The sequence below is a fragment of the Acartia tonsa genome, chromosome 8, assembly GCF_053477335.1.
Source record: "Acartia tonsa isolate MP-2025a chromosome 8, ASM5347733v1, whole genome shotgun sequence".
NCBI lineage: Eukaryota > Metazoa > Arthropoda > Copepoda > Calanoida > Acartiidae > Acartia > Acartia tonsa.
The window spans coordinates 41,624,538-41,647,111 of NC_137267.1; the positions used below are offsets into that span (position 1 = coordinate 41,624,538).

General features: G+C 31.1%; 1 protein-coding gene across 1 annotated transcript; it reads right to left on the minus strand.

Annotated features, from left to right (window-relative positions):
• Positions 1 to 607: 607 nt before the first annotated feature.
• LOC145326621 (uncharacterized) lies at positions 608 to 15,228 on the minus strand. The gene is made up of 3 exons (XM_080169991.1): positions 14,875 to 15,228; positions 6,312 to 6,389; positions 608 to 856 (listed from the first exon to the last, which is right to left on the minus strand). The coding sequence occupies exons 1-3, from the start codon at positions 15,145 to 15,147 to the stop codon at positions 608 to 610; spliced, it is 600 nt and encodes a 199-aa protein (XP_080026117.1). The 5' UTR covers positions 15,148 to 15,228.
• Between the last annotated feature and the right edge of the window lie 7,346 nt (positions 15,229 to 22,574).

Below are 22,574 nucleotides of genomic sequence, written 5' to 3' on the forward strand. Positions count from 1 at the left end.
TATGATATGATTTTAATATAAAACATATTGTTTTCCCACAGAATCCTAACTCAACTGAAAAAAATCCGAAAATTAGTTTAGTTTGCCTTGAAAAAAAATATTTTAGTAACGAAAACTCGACAAAGTTAAAAAGATTAACTATATTAGTAAAATAAAAGAGATAATCTTTCAAATCTTATGAACATACGGATAAGATAATTAAAGAGTAGTCAAACCTAATAAAAAAAAACAAGTACAATACCTTCGGGGTTGGGGTAGCTTCTTTAGGGTTTGAGTTAGAGCGGGGATCATAGCCCTGTTAATAGCAGTGACAAATTTAATTTAAGTGTGAATTGTTAAAGAGCAATTTCTTTTTAGTAGTTTTTTTTAGTAAAAAGCATAACCAACTATTTTTTTCCAGTATGGTTTTAAAACTAGAAAGTTTTTAAGTCATACTGAAAAATCGTGTATAGCATCGTATTAAAGACAATTTTCCGCGAATATTAAAAAAATGGTTTTGATTAAATAATTTTCATTTTAATATCCGCAGAAAGCTGACTATATTACTATGCCATAAAAACTATTCTTAAAGTATGTTTTAAGTAAGTTAGTAATTGTTAGTAGAATATTAATTAAATTTGTCGTTTGTATTTTCCTGTACATCGCCGGCACGCCTGGCGGGTCCGCCGTTATTATCCCGCCTCTTGAACCGCTCAGAAATCCTCGGTGGCAGTTTGTTGGGGCGGGGCGGCGGGGTTGGCCGCTTGTTACCAGGTGCGGGAACGGCGGTGTATTGGCGGGATTCAACGGCTTTCATGTCCTCGTTGTCGATGGCGGTCAGGCTGATTAGGTTCTCCTCACGGCGCTGTCGGTCATGCTGCACATGTGACACAAGGTGTTAATTATAAGTGCGCAAAGCTCAGTGAAAATTCAATCCATTTTAATCGTTGTATATTATTTTGTTCCTCTTCTTAGCTTGTGATAATTATTAATATGACCCAATAAATCCTGCTGGACTTTGTAAGAAAGTTTTTATTTTTTTGTTAGTTAGTTAAAAAACACAATTCTTTATTATTCTTACCTATAAAGCATTTTTTAGAGAGGATAATGTTAGTTTCATTATTTCTCAGTCAAAATCACTGAATGAGCCAGTATCTTTTTTTGTCAAAATTGATAGTCTTTTCGTCTTAAAATGTCAAAAAGTTGTAAGACTAAGTCACAAAACAATCCTAGTATTAAAAGTACACAACCAACTAAATAAGAATTATTTATGCTGTTTTTATAACTTTTTTACTTTGAAAAAAATATCAATTCTAAAACCCATGCTTGCTTAACCCTTATCTAGACTTAGCTGACTATTTGATTTATGACTAAGTCTATTGCACACTTTTAAAAGTATTTTGTCGTTTTTTACATATATACATATGAATTTACATTTTTTAAACTAAGCTTTTAGATATAATACATGTTTTTTTTAATTTTTCAAAAGTCCAAATGCATATGATTATAATTATATTTAAGTGTTGACTTATATTACAATAAATCATAATTATAAAATCAAAAAATTTAAATTTAAGTCCTTCAATTTGTGTACAGTTGTATTGTACTCTAATACTGCTAGGGGCTCTGTCCCTAGCCTTAACGTTCCACTAACTTTAAAGGTAAAACTTTCAACAATCAAACAAAAAAGTTTTTAAATAAAAACCATCCATAACTTATCCCCACACCCTTTTTTAGACTTTTTGCTTAGGTTAGGTCGAGTAGGAATTAGGAAAGCCCCGCAGAAATTATTTGACGCAAAATATAGAAAATAATACATTTTGTCTTAGTATTGGTTATTTTTACTGGTTAAAAAATAAGGGTCATGTGAAGGAAACGAAGTTGCAGGTTTCATCATATTTTCACAGTAACTTTTCTCATATTTGTAGCCCCTGCGGGGGGCTCTTACCCTGCAGGGTCGATTGCCTACACCTGCGGTACAATAACCTAACCTAACCTAAAATAACCTTTCAAAAGCTACTGTGTAAATACGACGAAACCCGCAACTTCGTTTTCTTCACATGACCGATAAATAATGCTGAAATAAACCAACATTGCATGATTTAAATCGCAAACAATAGAACCAATAGAACATCTTTTTTTGCGAATTTTAATCTGTTGAGAGAATTATGTAGACAAGTTCGATATCAGCAGTGCACATATGATAGATGGTTTGGGTCCTTAAAACATATCCAAGCTTCTTTTTATTTTGATGGGGTGTGGGATAAAAATCTCAATAGGGGGGTTATAGAATAAGTAAAATTTTGTGTCTTGAAGCAGTATGTAAATTGAAAATATAAAGAATTGAATTCACATCTTCTTAAGTTAAGTTAAGGAGCTATGGCTTCATAAGTTAAGTATCTTAATCGAGGTGGATTAAAGTAGAACATCTGTCATATTATATTGGATGTATTTTGATCTATAAATATCAACACAATGTAACAAAAAAAAATATTTTCATTTTTTGGTATTCCAAAATATACGAGAAATCAAAATATTTGTTGCTAAAAATGTAAATTAATAATTCATCAAATTTTATGAAAAGATATGACAAATGAAATAATCCAAACAGAACTATTAATTAATCTACAAAAAGTAAAACAAGGATGACCAATTCAATAGAAGCAAAGAAAGAATTCTAAAATCACAACTATCGTAAGACAACTATTCATTTTACATTATTCTTATTCTTATTTACTTAAAATTCTTTTGTGATACCATATTAGAAAAAAATTCTAAAAAAAGACTTATAACAGGCCTTCTAATGAAGGTTCCAAAAATAAGTCATTTTTCCTTTCTGTATCCGTGGTCAACTGTTGAAAGAAAAATCAATTCCAAAAAAATACTCCATAAGTTTATACCTTCCATTAAGTTTTAAGACCATCTTTTTTTAAATTTTCACCAATTTCATGTTACTTGTGGCTGATGCTATATCCTTTAAGACGTCACGATTGATTCAAAACCAACACTAGGAACCAACAGACAAGAATAAATCTTAGAGCAGCTTTGTTTCCCAAAAAAATTGTCTGCTAAAAATTCAATGATCGCCAGAAATTTTGTGTTTTGTTCTAATTATTCAGCCATAAAATTGGTTAACATTATTTTTTCCTTATTTAGACTCGCAGCAGAGTTGCAGACCTACGGAAAATTGGTATGACATCCCCTTAGTAAAAAGACAACCAAACCCTTGGTTAAAACTGTTTATAGTGTCTATAAAAAAAATGACGTCATACAAAACAAATGACCAATGAGAGGCCAATACACAGACTAGATTACCAATGGCAGGCCAGTATACATCTTAATTGACCAATAGCAGGTCAGTAAGATGTCATTTATTGGCACTATAAAAAATTTCCTCTTGATTACAATTCTTTAAGCTGTAAAGGGAAATGTGCTGAACCTGTTTATAGCCCAAGATATTGTCCTGTTCACGTATCTGACATATTTAGAAAATAAATTAAGCCAAGACTAGTCATTACCTCCTGACAAATGTAAGGTTAATTAAAGCTATTATTGTAATAAAGATAAAAGTTATTTTAGATTCCCAACTTTATTTGTATACTACATTTTTTACAACACTAAACTTATAATTAAAAAACATTGAATAATTTTAAAAGTTCGATCATTTCTGCTAAAAGTCTTTTTTTAAATTTATTTTGGAATCAGAACCCACAAATTATTATTAGAGCGAATTGCAAACAATACTTAAAGATTTTAGTTAACATTACTGGTTTTTAGCCCACTCAAAAAAATCATTTGTAGCTTGCTTAGCTTACCTATCTCAATTAATATTTTTGGGGGTTTTCATACATAGCAGTCCAAAAGTTTAGATAAAGGGGTAACACCCTCCTTCAATTTTTGAAACCCCTCATTTAAACCCCCTCAAATTAAAAAGCTTGGACGTACCTTTTGTCAAAAATCGCCTAGGTGGTTTCAAGTGCCTGGGCGTGGCTTACTTGCGGTTGTGATGGCACACTCCTAATTTTATACTAAATGTACTGCCATATAAATCATAGCATCACAATACAAAGAGATATTGTGACATTTATTCTGAGATTTTATTCAATCTCAATGTTGTTATATTTGTTTGGATTTCATAGGTTTTTCATTAATTCCTTTCTTCCATAGGGACAAGAAGGAGAGTTTTTCAATATTCAAATAACAAACACAGGAGTGACAAACGTGGGAGTGGAAACTTTATTTAACCTAACTTTTTATAACCATCTTATAGTTATTTTATTTGCTTATCCCATGCGGGGGCTTATTTGTATGTTCATATCTTAACCTGTATAGAAATACTTAATTATAAAGTTTATATTTTAGACACTTCTGTGTTTGTCCACTTAGACGTTTGTCACTCCTACGTTTGTCAAGAAACCAAATAATCAACACTAAAACAACATGTTTTATTTTTCTATATCTTATTACACAAAAAATACTGTAATTGATATCAATAAATAAAAAAAAGTTATATTGAATGATAACCATTAAGTCAATTATGGATTGTTAGGCATAAGACATTGATGGATACATTGATTTATATCCCCAGTTACAATAGACAAAATTACCCCATCTATAGAATTATTTGTGAAAAGGTTTGTACCATTAAAAATTTAATAAAAGCCTCTAATTTTTTTATTTCTTTGGGGAGCAGTATGATTTAAAGTCCAATGTACCCTCCCTCCCCCTAAAAGACATCATATTTTTGACATTATTTGTTTTTTTATATCATGTCAACTTGGATAACTTCATACATTTATAAAGGGAGTCTACTCTATAAAAAATTTGTTGTCATGGTCCAATGTTTTAACTAATGGAGCTTAATGTAACTACTGCTGCTTTTTTCGGCACGAGACACTAAAAGTTACAGTACAAAGAATGCCTTGGCCCATAAAAAGAGTAAAATTCTTATCATGCAGCAAAGGTCGTGAAATCTAAATGTTGGTTTTCTGATGGGTGTTCCTTAACCTAATATCCTTTCATACGACGATTTTGAGGTCAAAAAGGACCTCAGCCTCGCGAGGTCAGATAATATGTAAAACACCTTTTTGAAAACGTATACACCATTATTAGGTAAATAATATTGTTGCTTGGATCTTGTTTTATCGTTGTGCTAGTGTCAGAGTTACATTTTACATAAAAAAATAATATTGCAAACCTAAAATATACCTTAATAAAAAAATAATTATTAGATAGTGAAAGAAGAATCAAAATTGTATACAATAAAGAAATAAGAAATACTGTCCAAAAAGCTATAAACAATAACATGCAGTTATAAAAGGTCATAATCTTAAAAAATACAAAAATTATAGATAGCTAAGAAGAGGTCTAAAAAATACACTATAAGGATCAAAATAAGTAATAGAACATAATAAACAAATCCCAATACGATAAAAAAGTTATTTATCGCATCGTATTATAGAAAGTTTCCACTCATAGTAATATGAAAACTTGAACTTATACCAGTTTGGCCAAAAAAAACAGGATTATTTTTATGAATTTTTTTTTATTCCTTGTGGACAATTCTCTGTAATACAATATAATACATTACTTCTAAACCAGCGGAAAATAATCGGATTTGAAGCCATATGGGGAAAAAAGTTTGATATTTTTAGCGATAACTTGTGTTTTGATTATTTAATATTAATATGGTGATGTGTTATTTTTTTTATCCGGGTAATTTTGGTTTTACACATTATTATTAGTAGCGAAGCTACTCTACTCATAACATGTCTGTTCGTCTGTGATACGATAATTTTCCCTTTCTCTATAATTCTTTTTTGGCTGTTCCCTCACATCGCCTATTGACCCAAAACAAACTCTTTTTGGGGAAAGGGTATTTTATGCTTATCTTAGGTTATGTTGGGTTAAACATAGGCTAATATAGTCCTGCAGGGGCTAGAATTTCGTATGAGTTAATGTTCCTCCCCTCGAGTCTTCTACTTATCATACTTTTACATAATAGTTTCGCTACTTTAGACGCATTATTCCATAATAATTTGTTAATCTATTTTTAATAATGTTCGGTGGTTGTTAGCAGGGCTCGGCAGCCGCGTGTCAGCCTCAAATTTAAACCCGTTTGGATGTGTTTTTAAGTGGGTATTATATATTTGGCTCAGATTTAGCTAATTTTTAAAATTGTAAAAGGTTGATTTCCCTGAGACTTACAAGCGGTTGACTCGCGGCTGCCGAACCCTGGTTGTTAGTTGCTGTCTAATTGCTATCTCACTACCTTTCTGGCTTTCTTTGAAACTTGATAAAATGTAAATTAGTATACTATCTATCTATCCTACCTTTTGTTCAGGTTGGGAGAAGATTGGTTGGAAATTTGGTCGAGTTGGTGGATCTAACTCCCCAGCAGTATAGAACACCTAAAATATAGGAATATTAGGTCGAGTGGGTGGATCTAACTCCCCAGCAGTATAGAACACCAGAAACGAAGGAAAATTAGGTCAATAATAATAGGCCGGTATAGGTTATACGTAGATATATTAAAAGGGTAAAATTTGTCTTTAATTTAGCTTGCTACTTCATTAATTGGTTAGTTCATTATCCAGTATGAGGGGGATGGGGTAAAGGGGTGGTTGGGGGGTTCGTTATTTTAGCCAGCTGCGAGCATCACTTTATCAGAGTAAATGAAAATCTGGTATAACATCCAAGTAATAATATATTAATTTCAATAATTGCTACATATTACTACTGTAAGCGACACTGTAAATGAGAATCAATTCGGTCAAACGGTTAGCGAGATCTTTCGGTACAGACAGACAGACAGACTAAGAGTCTTATCCTAATTTATATAATATACAATGATTATATTTATTGAAGATTTTTATTTTTTTGCGTATAATAAAAATAACAATAAGCAGATAACTGTAAAAAAATAAAATTATCATATTGATTCCTAATTATTAAGGAACAACTTTTTAATCAAATTATCAACATTCATTAGTTTCAGCAAAGCTTCTCTATAATCAAAAATGTACATATGTCTGTTTAAACACAGGAATCGGGATAAGACCATGGCTGATAAATTGATATACAATATATATCCCCAATGATGATACACAAATTACCACTTCTGTGGATTATAATTAGTGGTTGAAACGTTAGGACACTGAACTTCATGAATCAATCAATCAAAACTTAATAAAAGTCCCCAAAGTTGCTAAGTTAAAATTAAGATAACGTTAATATAAAACTTTAGGGACTAGTGTAATAGAGAGCCAAATTTCCCCTCCCTCTCTGGTTTAAACAAGATTCCTTCCTTGAGGGATATCTTCTAGAGAACATTTGGGAAAAATGTTTTTTTTTTCTCGGCTTATATTTAAGATAGAATGCTGATTTATTTTGTGAAGAGCAAAGAGTCTGTCAGTCTGTGATAACTATTTATTTCGACAATCCTTATAACAAAGGATCTCGCTAACCGCTGAACGGATCGGGTTCTCCTTAACAGGGTAGCTTATCATAGGTCCCCGGAATGTTTATAACTATTTTGGGGGAGGGTACCACCACCCTCCCCAGAGAAATCGATAAAATAAAAAAAACGCCGCCCTGTTGACATTTTTGCATCCAGCGGCGAAAGGAATATTTTTGTTAAAAAGCTGTTTTAAAAATAGATTGAAAAGAAACAATTTGACGTGGCTCTAGAGGCCTCTAGGGGCGTAGCCGCTAGTATTAAATAAAAGTGCTAAGGGCTGGCATATTAATGAATGTAGAATATACGTGGATATTATGACGGAGGAAAAATTGTCGTCAATTTAGGTTGCTAACATGAGAAACATTTATTGGTCAGTTCGTTCATTCAGTGGGAGGGGAGGGAATAGGGTAAAAGGAGTGGATGGGCGGTACTTTAGCCCGTTGTGAGTTTCACTTTATTAACTTTATTATGAAAATCTGGTGTAACATACAAGTAATAATAAATCCTTTACAGATTATAATATATAGATAGATATTTTATAGATATCCTGACATTGGCACTAAATTTTTAACAGTGTTCTCAAAGGGACATTTTCATTATTAAGCTTCGCTTTTATAGAAGTTATCATCCTTGTTATAGCAAAATCACTCATCCTGTATGTCCATTAATACACTTATTAACAGCAAGGCTACTTTATATTTTACTTTTCAGTATTAAAAACTTCCACAATTACAAATAATGATGTATTAAAAATTAAACTATTTAAATCTGACACTTTAATTGAACTTGAATGTCCAAACAAATAACTTCAAAATCTTAATGCAATAGAAAATCAAAATAATTTAGTTAAGAATATAACCCTTAGCCCATTCAAGACACAGGCATACTATTTTAGTGATAGACATATCTACTTATTTTTTGTTCATTTTTTGAAAGACGAGAATTTATACTTTTTGATCTTTTAAATCCATTTACGTTTCACTTACAACAATACCTTTAGACTTTATATTTATGCTTTACTGGATGCCTTTGTATATAATTGTTGTTGTTATGAACTACGTAACTTTATCATAATTAGAACTTATTATGTCAGTGATTAACCATAATCTTTAACAGGGACAGTCATTCAATAAGTTTTTATTGTATCAGATTTTGATATGAAGTCGGGAAGATGTCATTTTGGATCACATAAAGTCATACCAGAGACGTAAAAATGATATTTTAAGGTAATTTACAAAAGTATAGGGGAATTGCCTATGACCCAAAACAGGCGCAACTCTTCTACAAAGGACGTGCAATCAATGGGTTAGTTGTATTAGAAGCTATACAAGATGGCCCTATCAAGAAGCTCTTTATGGGACTATAGAAAATGACGTAATACAATACAAATGACCAAAGATAGGCCGATACACAGACTAAATTACCTAAGGCAGGCCAGTATACATTTTAATTGACCAATGGTAGGCCAGTTATAAGTATGACGTCATTTCTATAGGCACTATAAAAAGATTTTCATTAACAAAATATGATTAAAAATTTCAGAAATGACGTCTCTGTCCCTTATTAAGTCAGTTATTATGATCCATATAATATAATTGACAAAAGACCCTAATGAATTTGACAAAACTATAGAGGATGAGTCCAGTGGGCGTGCGTAGGGGGTGTAGGAGTGGTGTGGCCCCTTGTATATACACCAGGAAGGGACAAAATAAGATATAGAATATGTACGTATCTCATCGTGTTGTAGACAGCTTTTCGCGGATATTAAAATGAATCAAAAGATCAAAATCGGTTTTGTTAATCCCGAGAAGCCGAAGGCTCGGGTTAACAAAACTAATATATATTTGTATGGGTTATATTTTAATATTCGTGGAAAAGCGTCTGTAATACCATGCTATACATGATTTTTCAGTATGGCGGAGATCCAGTTCTAATCCAGCGGATGTTAATCGGTTTCGAAGCCATACTGGAAATTATATTGAATAGTAACAAAAATTGGTTGTGAAACGGCTGATTTGTAAAGTTAGAAAGTTGAAACGACAGACAAAAAGACATTCAATTTTCTGAAAATTTTTCACTGCGTCCTCTTATAAAATATCTCTATACGCCCTAGAATGAGTCTTTTATAAAAATTATTGGAGCGTGTTTCTGACAATATAGTCTTTATGACTAATTAAATAAATAAAACAGCCATTGTAAAAATATAAAATAATAGTAAAATAGTTTTACCATCAAAATAAAAATGACATCTATAATAAACTTTAATGAGCAAAAATAATCTTATTCATTTTTTATTTTGTCTGAAGCAAAGGAATTTTCTTTTTTATTTGAATGTATGATATTATCTATATTTTTGCAGAAAATGTTGTTAGCTTGAAATTTAAAATAATCCAAACAAACTTTATTTCTAAACCGCAAAGATTTTAATTGTCATATTCAAATTAAAAGTTAGATTAAAATAGAATTTTATTTATACTTTTTAATAATGAAAGCAAACATCTTATTTTTTGGGTACTTTTTTTTTGGGGGGGGGGAGGGGCTCAATACACCCCTAAATAGTAAATTTGGTACTTTACGGTTTCCTTTTCTTTCATTCCTTTGCACGCAACTGATCCAACTTTAATTTTAAAGGATTTGAAATTAAGAATATTCTTCTGAATTTTATGTACATCTCAAATGATGACATACAAAATTTCCCCTGTTGTAGATTACAATTAGTGATTGAAACGTTTGGATACTTAACATAATAAACCAACCAAAATACAATAAAAGTCTCCAAATATGTTGAGCTATTATAATATTTTAGGGGACTATTGTAGTAAAAAGCCCCTCCCTTATTGACAGAAATATCTTTTTGAAATAAAAACAAAAATTATTCTTAATTTGCCTACCAAATAAAAATAAATTTAGAACAGCTCCGCTTATAAAAAAAAAAGTAATTAATTACCGTAGCAAAAAGTTATATTTCTGATGCTTTATTGGAATCAATTTCAATTATTCAATGATGGATCTATTTCTGTTCAAAATGATTGAATAATTTTTTTTAGTAGCGAAGCTACTCCACAGATTCTATTTGTTTGTATCAACACATACATCCCACTTTAAATTATAAAAAAGCATTGACTGAAAGGGTAAAGAAAGCAAAGTATCTAAAAAAATGCCTAAAATCTTACCGTAAGGTGCTTTTCTTTAAAGTGCCTAGCGAGCAAAGAACCCCCTCTCCCCCCCCCCCCCCAACCATGTATTTAATGAAAATAAGGGAGAGGTTTTTATCTTTATGTCTATCGCTTGTGGGGGCCTGAACCCTCCTGTAAATAATACATATAACCTAACCTAAAGCAAGACACTAACATGCGAAAAGTATAACCCTTTATTTTAATGTGATTTTTAAAAAGGATGGGGGGGGTGATGGTTTGTATTCCTTACTTTGAAAGAAACTGCTTCTGCGTTATCAATATTCGTATAGATTTGATATAAAATCATAAAAAGCTACGCTGCTATCGAACATTGTTGTTCTTTATGTTGATCAGTTTATGTAATTTTATTTCATATGAGGAAAAGTTAAGTAAATAACAGTTTAAATATTGGCAAAGCTTTAGAAATTGTAAAAAAAAATTAAGTACGATTATTCTAATAATTGCAAAGCTTCTCTGAAAAATAGATTTAGTACAACAAAAATCTTCCAAAACAGAAAAAATACTTAATGTGATACCCGTAGGCGTGCAGAAGGGGGTTGGATCTACCCCTGAGAAAATTATAGGGGTTGGTTAGTTAACTGTCAATAACACTGGTACCCAAAGTTTTATAAATAGCTTAAAAACGTTTGGTTCTTTTATTGAATGTTGATAAATAGTTTTAATCAAATAGTGTTCGAATTATTTAACTATTAGTTTCACTTTACAGAAGGAGAATTTTGTATATCATCATTGGGATGTACATAAAAAAAAATTGCGCAGAGTCTTATCCCTTAATCTCCCTGCCAATAATTGAAAAGGGTTGGTTTAATAATTATAGATATTTGGTAAAAAGAACATCATTAAAAAATCCGCCCGTACAGGGAAAGTTTTTCAGATGTTTTAATAGGTTCTTGAAACTTTTTGTTTTTACCTAGGGATCTAAAGGGATAAGACAATGGCCGATAAATTAATGTACATCCCCAATGATCAACACAAAATTACCCTTCCTGTTGATTACAATTAGTGGTTGAAACTTTTGGGACTGATGTAATAAACAGTCCAATGTCCCCTTCCTCCCTGGTTTTACCATTCTTGCTTCCCATTACCCCTTGCCTACATTCCAAAACCACAAGAATTTTTTGGCACATTTTTTACTTGAATTATATTGCTGAATCTCAACCCCTGTCAATCGATATATAATTAAGTATTGCATAAGATTTTCGCCTACTCTAATGATATAGTATTTCCAGCTGGCTAATAACAATACCCCCAATCAACCCCTTTTACACCCTTCCCATCCCCTCCTAATGAAGATACTGACTGACCAATAAAGAGAATTATAGTAGCAACCCAAATTGACGATGAATTTCCCCTGTCATAATATCTACGTATATCATATCCATTCCCCTGTTCCTATCATTAGATGTACTGAAAATGGATTACCTATTTCATCCCTAATTTCCAAAGTTGTACAGCAAATAACCCAAATATTGCAAACGCTATTTTAAGCTACACCGGCCAAAGGGAAAAACGATATAATGTGTAAACGATTTATACATTATACATTCAAAATTTTAATTTTTCAATTTTTTTTTTGAAGTTTGAAGCTTTTTTAGGTAGTAGTTATTAGCGGAAGCTAGGTACACTTTCGGAAACTAAAATTAAGTACATCTATCATTAACCAGAGGTGAATTCTTAAAAAACTTTTTCCTTACTAAAATCAGTTTGCCCTACTAAAATCAGTGAGGCTCGCTAAAAATTTAGAGGGGATAATTTTGCCTCACTAATATTTTAGTGAGGTAAACTGATTTTAGTGAGGCAAAAGTTTTTTTAAGAATTCACCTCAGATACCTTAGCAAAATCTAGTTTAACTTTTGTTTTCACAAACCTGACAGGGATCTTAAGGGATAAGAATATAGATGAATAAATGTTCTCATCCCCAATTAAGTAATCTATAAATTTATACTTCTGTAGACTAAACTTAAAGGTTGAAAAGTTTCGACACTGCTAGTAAAACAAACTAATCAAGATTCAATAAAAGATCACAAATCAAAGAATGAAATAACATGTTTATAAAACTTTAGTTCACAATCACTTAAACTAAGAATAAAAATTGCGAGAAAACTTAACGTTTAACAAAGTGTAGCATGTAACGATATGGGAAAAGACCTTTTTGGAAACCATCGTTTTAGATATTTGAAAGAAGTAAAAACTAAATGCCTTTTTTCCAAATAGCATAAAGAAGAAGGAATATGAGGAAACCGCTATTATTCTTTAAAATGGAACATATCATTGTTATTTGTTATAGATTAGCTCTGCCGCAAAAATGTACACTATCTACTATAAATATAAGCTACAGAAGGTCAAGATTTTTAAAGTGTCTTGTTTAATGATGTGTTTTTTAATACATTTTTTTGTGTGTGTGTGTGTTTGTGTATGTTTTTGTATTGAGAAACACTTCATACCCAATAATTATTGTGTCTACATTCTCACACTAATATCTATCTATCTAGCTAGCTTGATACCAAGATAGACATTTGGTCAGCTGGCTATCTGACTAGCTTATGATATGAATATAATTGGATAGCTTGATATCTAATATAAAGTTTTATGGGAATAGTCCCTTTTGTGGCAACGCCCCTTAAGGGGCGATTCGTCGTATTTTTAAAATGGCTTTTTATATGTTATTTTAGGTTAGGTTATATTGGGTTAGGTGATTTCCCCCACAGGGTTAGGCAATTGGCCCCGCAGGGTTAGAGCCCCCCGCAGGGGCTAGAAATAAGAGAAAAGCTACTGTGAAAAAACGAAGAATCGCCCCTTAAGTATCGTTGCCATGAAAGGGACTATACCCAGTTTTATATTTATCTTTTGAAAAATATGTTATTTGGCTAGTCTATTGGTGAAGCACCCAAATTTTCTTTAAAACACAAAAAATAACAACTATCATTGGAAGTATGACTCATCACACACCCACACACACTCCAGCAAGAAAAAGGCACAATTAGAACTTCAAAAAGCTACTACTAAGCTTCTAGGGATACTATTCTCGTACTTTAGTATTGATTTTCTAACAATTTTCAACAATTTGGATTGGATTCTCCTTGTTAAATTGTACTTTTGGATTATATATTAAATAAATAAGAAATTGTACCATATTGTTTTTGGGAATAAGCATTAAGAGAAAAATATTAAAAACAGGAAGCTCTTTATAGTGCCTGTAAAAAATTACGACCTACAATACAAATGACCAATGATAGGCCAATAAACATCCTAAAATACCAATGGCAGTCCAGTATACATTTTAATTGACTAATGGTAGGCCAGTATGGCATTATATTTTATAGGCGCTATAAAAAGTTTCTAAGAACTTAGGGACCCAAGTTTAAGGATAGCACTTTGTCATTTCCATTCACCTAATCACCCCTACCCCCTTTATAAATCAGTAAAAAGTTTATAATCTATAAATATTCATAAATGTATTCATGATTAAAATTGTTGAAAATCTATCTATGTTTGTGAAAATTTCAAGGATATAATTTCTTGTGTTGTTGTAAAATTATTGTTAATTTTGATTGGTGTTAAAACTTGGGAGATCATTAACATAATTATATATTGTGCTACATTAATCAATCTATCTGGATGTCTGTATGTTTGTCTGTTTGTATTTCTGTCTGCTTAAATATCTGTCCGTTTGTCTTTCTTTTTGTATTTCTGTTTGTTTGTCTGTTTATTTGTCTATCTGTCTGTATTTGTGTGTGTGTGTTTGTCTCTCTCTATATGTCTATTTGTTTTTCTTTCTGTTCGTCTTTCTTTTTGTCTTTCTGTTTATCTGTCTGTTTGTCTATAATTATCTCTGTTTATTTGTCTGTTTTTTTTGTATATCTGCTTGTCTGTCTGTTTTTCTGTTTATTTGTATGTATGTCTGTCTGTTTGTTTGTCTGTCTGTCTTTCTGTTTGTATGTCTGTTTATTTATCTATCTGATTTTCTGTCTGTTTGTCCGTCTGCTGGTCTTGTCTGTATCTTTCTCAGTCTATTTGTCTGTCTACTGGTCTATCTGTTTGTCTGTAACTCTGTTTGTCTGTCACTCTGTCTGTAACTCTGTTTGTGTGTCAGTTTGTATGGTTTGTTAGTTATATTTGATCTTTAGTCATTTGTTATCTTGGCTTACATTTAAGATAGAACAATAAGTATTTCAAATGTCGTACAGACGAACGTACATATGTAAAGTACGTTAAATAATACTATTACTCAAAACTTACAGGATAATGTTGAGAATCAGCTGCTTCCATATCATCCTCAAACAACTCCTCATCCAGCTCGCCCATTCGCTTCACGCGGGAAATTACTGTGTTCTCCCGCGCAAATTTCTCTTTGTGCGCGGATGCCGCGTCATCATTTTGTTCCTCACTAATAAATCCCTCACTTTCTTGTGCTAGTGCTACTGTTAATTTGGAACTAACAGCAAGGGAAATAGCTAGAAATATACAAAGGTTTTTCATGGTTATGTTTGTGGGTTTTCTATAAGAGTTCATAATGCTTTGAATGTTCAATTAGGGGGAAAAAGTTGCCCTTGGAAAAGGGGCAATATAGGGCACTTTTTAAGTCACTCTACCATACCTGAAATTTAGAGAAAAAATATTATTTACTTCCAAAGGGATAATAGTCTAAAACATGTCCATCCATTTAAATCATACAAGATGAGTTTTGAATTTTTCTACCAATTGTATAATAAAAACCATAAAGTTAATACCAGTTTTGTTAGTCCAGGGGTTCCGAAGTCTCGGGCAAACATAACTAGAATTAATCCTTTGATTTTTCATTTTAGTATCCGCAGAAAGCATTATGTAATACGATGCGATAAATAACTATTTCAGCAATATTTTGCGAAATCTTGAAGAAAACTAAATATCGAAATGTACAATTTATGTGTAATTTTTAATAATTTTAAAAGAAATTTATTACATGTCTGGTCATTTTCAAACCTTGGCAGGGGTCAATGACAAGTGTCTTAGCATTAGAATTAAAGACAGGAATGAGACAATGGCCGATAAATTGGTAAGCATCCCATATCTAACCCTTCTATTGATTACAATTAGAGGCTTAAACGTTTGAATACTAAACTTAATGAACCAACAAATCAAAATTCATAAAAGTTCTATAGGTTGGTAAGTCAACGAATAAGAAAAGAATGAAGATTACAATTAGTGGTTAGGGGTATGGAAACTCAAAATTCATTAAAAGTCCCCAAAGTTGTTGAGCCGAACGAATAAGAACACATTATAAAACTTTGAGGACTAGTGTAATAAACAGCCCAATATTCCATACCTCCCTGAATTGAGATAAGAGCGGCAGACAAAGATTTAAATTAATAATGAATTAAAAATTATATGAAAAAAAAACATGGAATGGACAAACGGTCAAAATGAGTTAAAGAGTAGATGTTTAGTTGTCATAAAAAGAAATATAAAAAGCAAAAACTGAAAGAAAATCACGAAACCTTCAAATATATTTAAAGGCATTGCCGACTGACAGACGGACAAAACAATGTATAGACTAGATGGGCATTTGTTGGCATATGTCATAGAAATCTTTACTAAATTTAGATCTTCATAGCATACTAAGATTCACATTTCCCCCATAGCGTTACAGAGTGGATGACTGACGGACAGACAAATTGAATTATGGAGTAGCGTAGCTTTTAAAAAGGTTAATTTGTTTAGACAGAGATAAAACAATATAATCCTATTTTGATATTCATGTAATTGTAAATATACAAGGATGACAACATCCATAAAAGCGAAGCACTGAAACGGTAGGACAAACGGACATTAACACTTGTATAGTATCTGAACTGACAAATCGGAACATAAATGTATAAATGTCGAATAAAAATTGTAGGTAAATTTGTTGAAAAACTGCCTAAAAAAGGATAATGTTTATGGACATACTTACATTTTTGGACTTGATTATAGAGTTGCTTCGCTTATAATATCATTCTTTGTTGTCCCAGGAATCAATATACCAAAAATCAGATCAAACGGATAATTAAAACACTTGAAAATTTGTTGTTTGAAAATGTAGAAAAATCAACATGTTTAAAATGGACGTACGGACATTCTGGTAATGATTATAGAGTTGCTACGCTTTCTAAATCGTACCCAACTATTACAGGAATCATCATGCAAAAATTGAAATCGATAGGACAATTCTAACATGCCTAAATTAACGAATAAAAGCTATCTATCTCGGACGGACGGACGTACGGACGGACGGACCGACCCTAATTATAGAAAAGCTTCGCTTTTAATAAAATTACAAACATGTCTATTTGATTTTATAATAGGCATTACAGACTAACTGAAGGACAGATGAAAAGACCAACCGACACTAAATATGGTTGATATGATTATAATTTTAGCCAAACAATAACAATAATATCCATAAACAGCGCAGTAAGAATAACAGCCAATATAAAAAAAAGACAAAGACCAAATTGCTGCAAAATTGTGTCAAAAATGATCCATATAACGTCATAAAATGAGGGAGATGAGAGGAGAAGTGGGAAAGAAAACCCATAAAAAAGAGATGGATAATCCCTCATTTTTTTTTACACAATTTTGCAGCAGTTTGGTCTTTGTCTAAAAACGACCATTAAATTATAATAAAAGTAAGATTTTTAGCATCAGGAGCTCTATATTCTAATTTAGAAAAAAATAGCCTTAAACCATCACTGGACCTATGTGAAGCTCTCCTAAAGTGACGATGTAAATCAGTTCAGTAATTAAAAATCTAATGCTTCAGACATAATGAAAACCTTACCACTTTATATAGTGACTTAGTACCTCATACTATTGCCCTAGTTATAGAAAGGTTACTCTTTTATAAATATTTCTATTTTACAAAGTAAGAAAATATAAAATTATAGGGTAGATCAGTCATTCTAAAACCACTACAATGAATTTATTAATCAATCTATCTATCTATTAGCAATGAATATATTCGTCAATCTATCTATCTATCTATTAGCAATGAAATTATTTATCAATCTATCTAAGTCTGTGTACTTTTTATCTAACTATATATCCTTCTATTTTTTGGGTTTTTTTTGTAGTATTCCATTACATTTATCTATTTATTTCCAGTTTGGCTTCCAAACCGATAAATATCCAGGATTAGAACCGGTTCTCAGTCCAACTGAAAAATAATGAATAGCATAGTATTACAGACATTTTACCCCTCCGGGGCAAACAAAACAATCTTTTATTTTAATATCCGCAGAAAGCTGTAGATAATGCGATGCACAATATAACTATTATGCAAATGTTAATATTGGGCTCGTGGTCAAATCTATCGCTGCAAGGATGTAAAATTTCATAAAGAATTATATAAAAGCGTCTAAAATTATTTGCGAAAAGGGAAAACCACTAATTATATGTCTTTTTAGCTGCGAAGCTTCCCAGGTCGTCCTTTGTATACGTGAATCCATTTTTTAGTATACATTTTTGTTTACAATAGTATACATGGCCTTACTCTAAAATTGTATCAATTTTGTTATACTATAGTATAGAAAATTTGTTGGTTCTACGAAAGTATATCATCGTTATGCAATAATTCTTACGAGAGTACGAGAAATTTTGTTAGTACTAGAGACATATATTATATACGAAAGCCATTTTTCGGCCGTGATCCAGTGGGTTAGAAAATTAGTACGAGGCGGTAAAAATTAATACGAATAAAAATTAGTACAAAGCACAAAAAATGTATACGACAAATTTAAAAGAAAAAATTTAGGACCCCTTGCAAATTTCGTACGACATTTAAAAAATTGATACGAAGGGATGCAAAAGTAAGCCCAAATTGTTTACATTTCTATCCAAAAGTACTACCAATTTTGTAATTCTTATGTGATGCCATCCAGACAGTTTGAACAGAATTATATTTCCTCAAAAAATATTATTGAGTTAAGGGATATATTTCCATGTGTTTAACTCTGTTTTAGCATAATAAGAGTACTTGGAATATTCTCATCCTTTGCTTCATAATTTGAAGTAGGGTGACAAATATTATTTTCAACTCTATCGTGACTTGACTTAACTCTTGATTAGATTTGATTGACTTACCTCTATAGTTTAAATTTTGTAACTATTAAAATCAAAATATTTCAAAATATTGAAAAAAAACAATTAAAAGGGAAACAAATTTAAATAAGATTTACTTCTTGCATTTTTAAACAACCATATATTTTAAAGAAAAACCAAAAAATAAAGTTTTTCTAAAAAGTAAGAGACATTTAGCGGCGAAAATTTTAACTATATAAAGTAGAAAATTGTTACAATCCATTTAAAATGTGCATTGCAAAGTGAATAAAAGCCAGCTCGCCACAATTTTATACACAGGAAGGGAGGGGACTTTGGGCTGTTTTTTACACTAGTCCCCAAAGTCTTAGTATTGTTTGTTTGCTTAACAACTTTGGGTACTTTTATTGAATTTTCATTGGATGGTTCACAACTTGAATATCATTTATTTGATAGTTTGTTCTTCCAGTAGGAGGGGAGGGGTGGGGTAAAGTGGGTTCTTTGTTTGTTCTTTTAGCCAGCTACAAGTTTCACTTCATTAAAGTACATGATAATCTGGTGTAAAATCCAGTTAATAATAACCCATTATATAATACTAGCAGTTACGCCCCTAGAATCTTGTGGCTCTGTATTTAAAGGGGAGAGAAAAAAAGCCTAAAACCCAGGGATCGGAAGCCGCGCGTAAGCCGCGTGTAAGCCTCAGTAAAATCGTCATTTTATCACTATAAATTTAGCTGGATGTATAAAACTGTCTCTTTAGTAGACAATCCTTCTTTCAAAAATTTCTTTTTCTGCTCACAAGCAGGTTTAAAACTGAGGCTTATGCGCGGCTAAGGCGCGGCTTCCGAACCCTGCTAAAACCTTCCCAAAACTTAAAATAGAATAGCATAAAACCAATCTACGACTGAAAATAAAATAGCCTAAAACCATCACAAGACAAATATTAGGCTTACCTGAAATAGAAAGCCTGATCAGTAGTTATTGAGATCTTAAGTTTCAGAACATAAAGCCTTACTGCTTTACATAATATAATTCTTTTTTTATATTTCTCTATGTATATCTTTTTAAAAGAGAAGCTTTTCTATATTTAGCGTCAGTCCGTACGTAACAGATAGCTTTTTTATGTTAATTTAGGCAAGTTATAATAGTCCTATTGATTTTAAACTTTTCAAAATGATACCTGCGGAGGTACGATTTAGAAAGCGTAGCAACTCTATAATCGTTACCAGAATGTCCGTATGTCCATTTTAAACATTGTGATTTTTAACTTTTTTAACAACAAATATTTATGTTATATAATCATCGGATAGATATAATTTTTGGAGTACTGATTCCTATTACAATAAGGTACCAAGATTTCAAGCAAAGCAATTCTGTAATCAAGTCCTAAAAATGCCAGTATGTCCTTAAACAGAATTCTGTATTTTAATAAGTTTTACAACAAATATACATATATTTTTTTCAAAACTTTTATATTTCTATTTTGTAAATAAAGTTCTGACACTCTATAAGGGTTAATGTTCGTCTGTCCTACCGTTTCAGAGCTTAGCTTTTATGGCTGATGTCATCCTTGTTATTATTCACTTGCAGCAGGGGCGTCCAAGCTTTTTTATTTGGGGGGGGGGGGGTAAAATTTTGAAAATACAAATTTTGGGGGGGGGGGGGGTATTCTTTATTTTATAGAGGTATTTTTTTTTGGGGGGGGGGGTAAAAATTGAAAATCCAAAATTTTGGGGGTGACCCCCAAATTCATTTTGGGGGGGTAATTACCCTATTGCCACCCCCCCCCCCCTTGGACGTCTATGTGCAGCTGCCCCCCTTTTAGTGTAATAAGGCGACATAAAAATAGCCTCTACCATCTAGGGGCTTAAATCTAAAAATAAGATAGCATAAAACCATCACAGGACCTATGTGAACCTTCCCTTAAAAGGAGAATTCAATCAGTTCAGCAGTCTATGTAATCTTAAGCTTTAGGCAAAAAAATCGTTACTACTTTATATAATAAGATTAAGAGTCTTTCCAGGTTGTTCTTAGTATAGGTAGAATTTTTTTGTATTATGAAAATTATACAAAACATAAATAAGTACTATTGTATTATTTTTTTGTAATTTTGTACAGTCCATTTTTGTACTTAGAAAAAACCAAGAAACAAAATTGAAATTGTAGAGTTGGACAATATTTAAAAAAAAAAAAAAAATTCTAAAAAGTGAAAGACACCTAGCAACAAAAATTTGAACTATATCAGGTAGAATTTTTTTTATTATGAAAATTATACAAAATATACAAAAGTACTATTGTATTATTTTTGTAATTTTGTACTGTCCTTTTTTTTGGCTAAGTCCCTTAATCTTTTTCTTGTACATGTTGTATCAATTTTGTCTACAATAGTACTTTTATGTTTAATAGTAACATTTTTAATTTTTGTATATGTTGTACACTTTTTCAATTATCAGGCTAAGTCCCAAAATTTTTTACTTAAAAAAATATTTGTACTCAAAAATAAAATTAAAATTGTAGAATTAAACAATTTTTTTGTCAAATTCTAATTTTTTTTTCATATTCAAAAAATGTTTTTAAAAATATTTCCTAAGTCCTCAGTTTTGGAACTTATCAAAATTTAGGTTATTGTATGTTTTTGGTTGTCCAATTGTATACATTTTTAAAATTTTGTTAGAGTCAAAATATTGGAATATTGTAAAATATTTTTGAAATATACTATCATACAAAAAAAATTATACAATAAATACTATGTTCATTTTTAGGCAAAGTCCTAAAATTTGGACTTTGTACTATTGTATAAAAAAATTAATATAATAAGCATAAAACAAAAAACTGTTTTAAATCCACAAATTATAACCTAATTATTTTTGTTACTTTAGTATACATATTAAAATATTCAGTAAAGTAAAAAATGTTTGGACTCTGCCAAATTTTTGAAATAAATACTATTGTACAAAAAATGAATACAAGATATACAATCAGGAAAATGGTATTAGTACGAAAATGAAAAAAAAAGTGTACAACATATACAAAAAAAAATATACTAATTAGTAAAAAAAAACAGAAAAGTACTATTGTATACAAAATTGATACAACATGTACAAGGGGACTTTGCCAAAAAAAATTTACTGTACAAAGTTTTAAAAAAATTGATACAATAGTACTTTTGTATGTTTTGTATAATTTTTATAATACAAAAAAAAAATTCTACCTATACTAAGGACAACCTGGGTTTGCAACAATATTTGTCCGTTTGTCATACTATGTCAAATTTATATGTGGTAGAACTGTGTTTTAGAATAGAAAATTAAAAAGTTAACTGTAATTTTTCTATTAACACGTTCTCTTATTCTTTGGCTCAAAACTTTGGGTACTTTTATTAAATCTCGATTGGTCGGTCCAAACTAGTTGTGTCAAATCTACTTAAACAATAATTTTAATCTACAGAAGGGTAAATTTTGTTTTCCATCATTGGAAAGTTAGGTCAATTTATCTATTGTTGTCTTGTCCTTTAGAATTCCTGTTTTTGCGTAATCTATTAAAGCATAGTACTAAAATTTTACACCTTTTTTTCGCCCAAATGGACATCTATTATTTTTCTACCTAGATATCTAGGTATCTACTATCTATCTATCAAAAGTGGTCGGCAGAAATTCTTTACAAAGTGTATAAACCGCAAATTAGTGCCATTTTTGGCACATAAGGAAAATTTAACTTTTATCTATCTATGAAACACTGACTGTCTGTCTGTCTGTCCTTCTGTCTGAATATCTATGTAAATTATCTGATTGCCGGTCATCTGTCTATCTATTTAACTACAGAGTATCTTTCTGTCTTGAAATGATTCAATCATAAAATATCAGGCAAGATTTTTTACGTAATTA

What these genes read in the sequence shown, in the direction of transcription:
- LOC145326621 (XM_080169991.1), bottom strand. Translation starts at nt 15,147, where the DNA reads ATGAACTCTTATAGAAAACCCACAAACATAACCATGAAAAACCTTTGT. An exon ending in CTGATTCTCAACATTATCCT is followed by an intron (nt 6,390 to 14,874) that starts GTAAGTTTTGAG and finishes CCTATATTTTAG; the next exon opens with GTGTTCTATACTGCTGGGGA. An exon ending in TCTCCCAACCTGAACAAAAG is followed by an intron (nt 857 to 6,311) that starts GTAGGATAGATA and finishes TCACATGTGCAG; the next exon opens with CATGACCGACAGCGCCGTGA.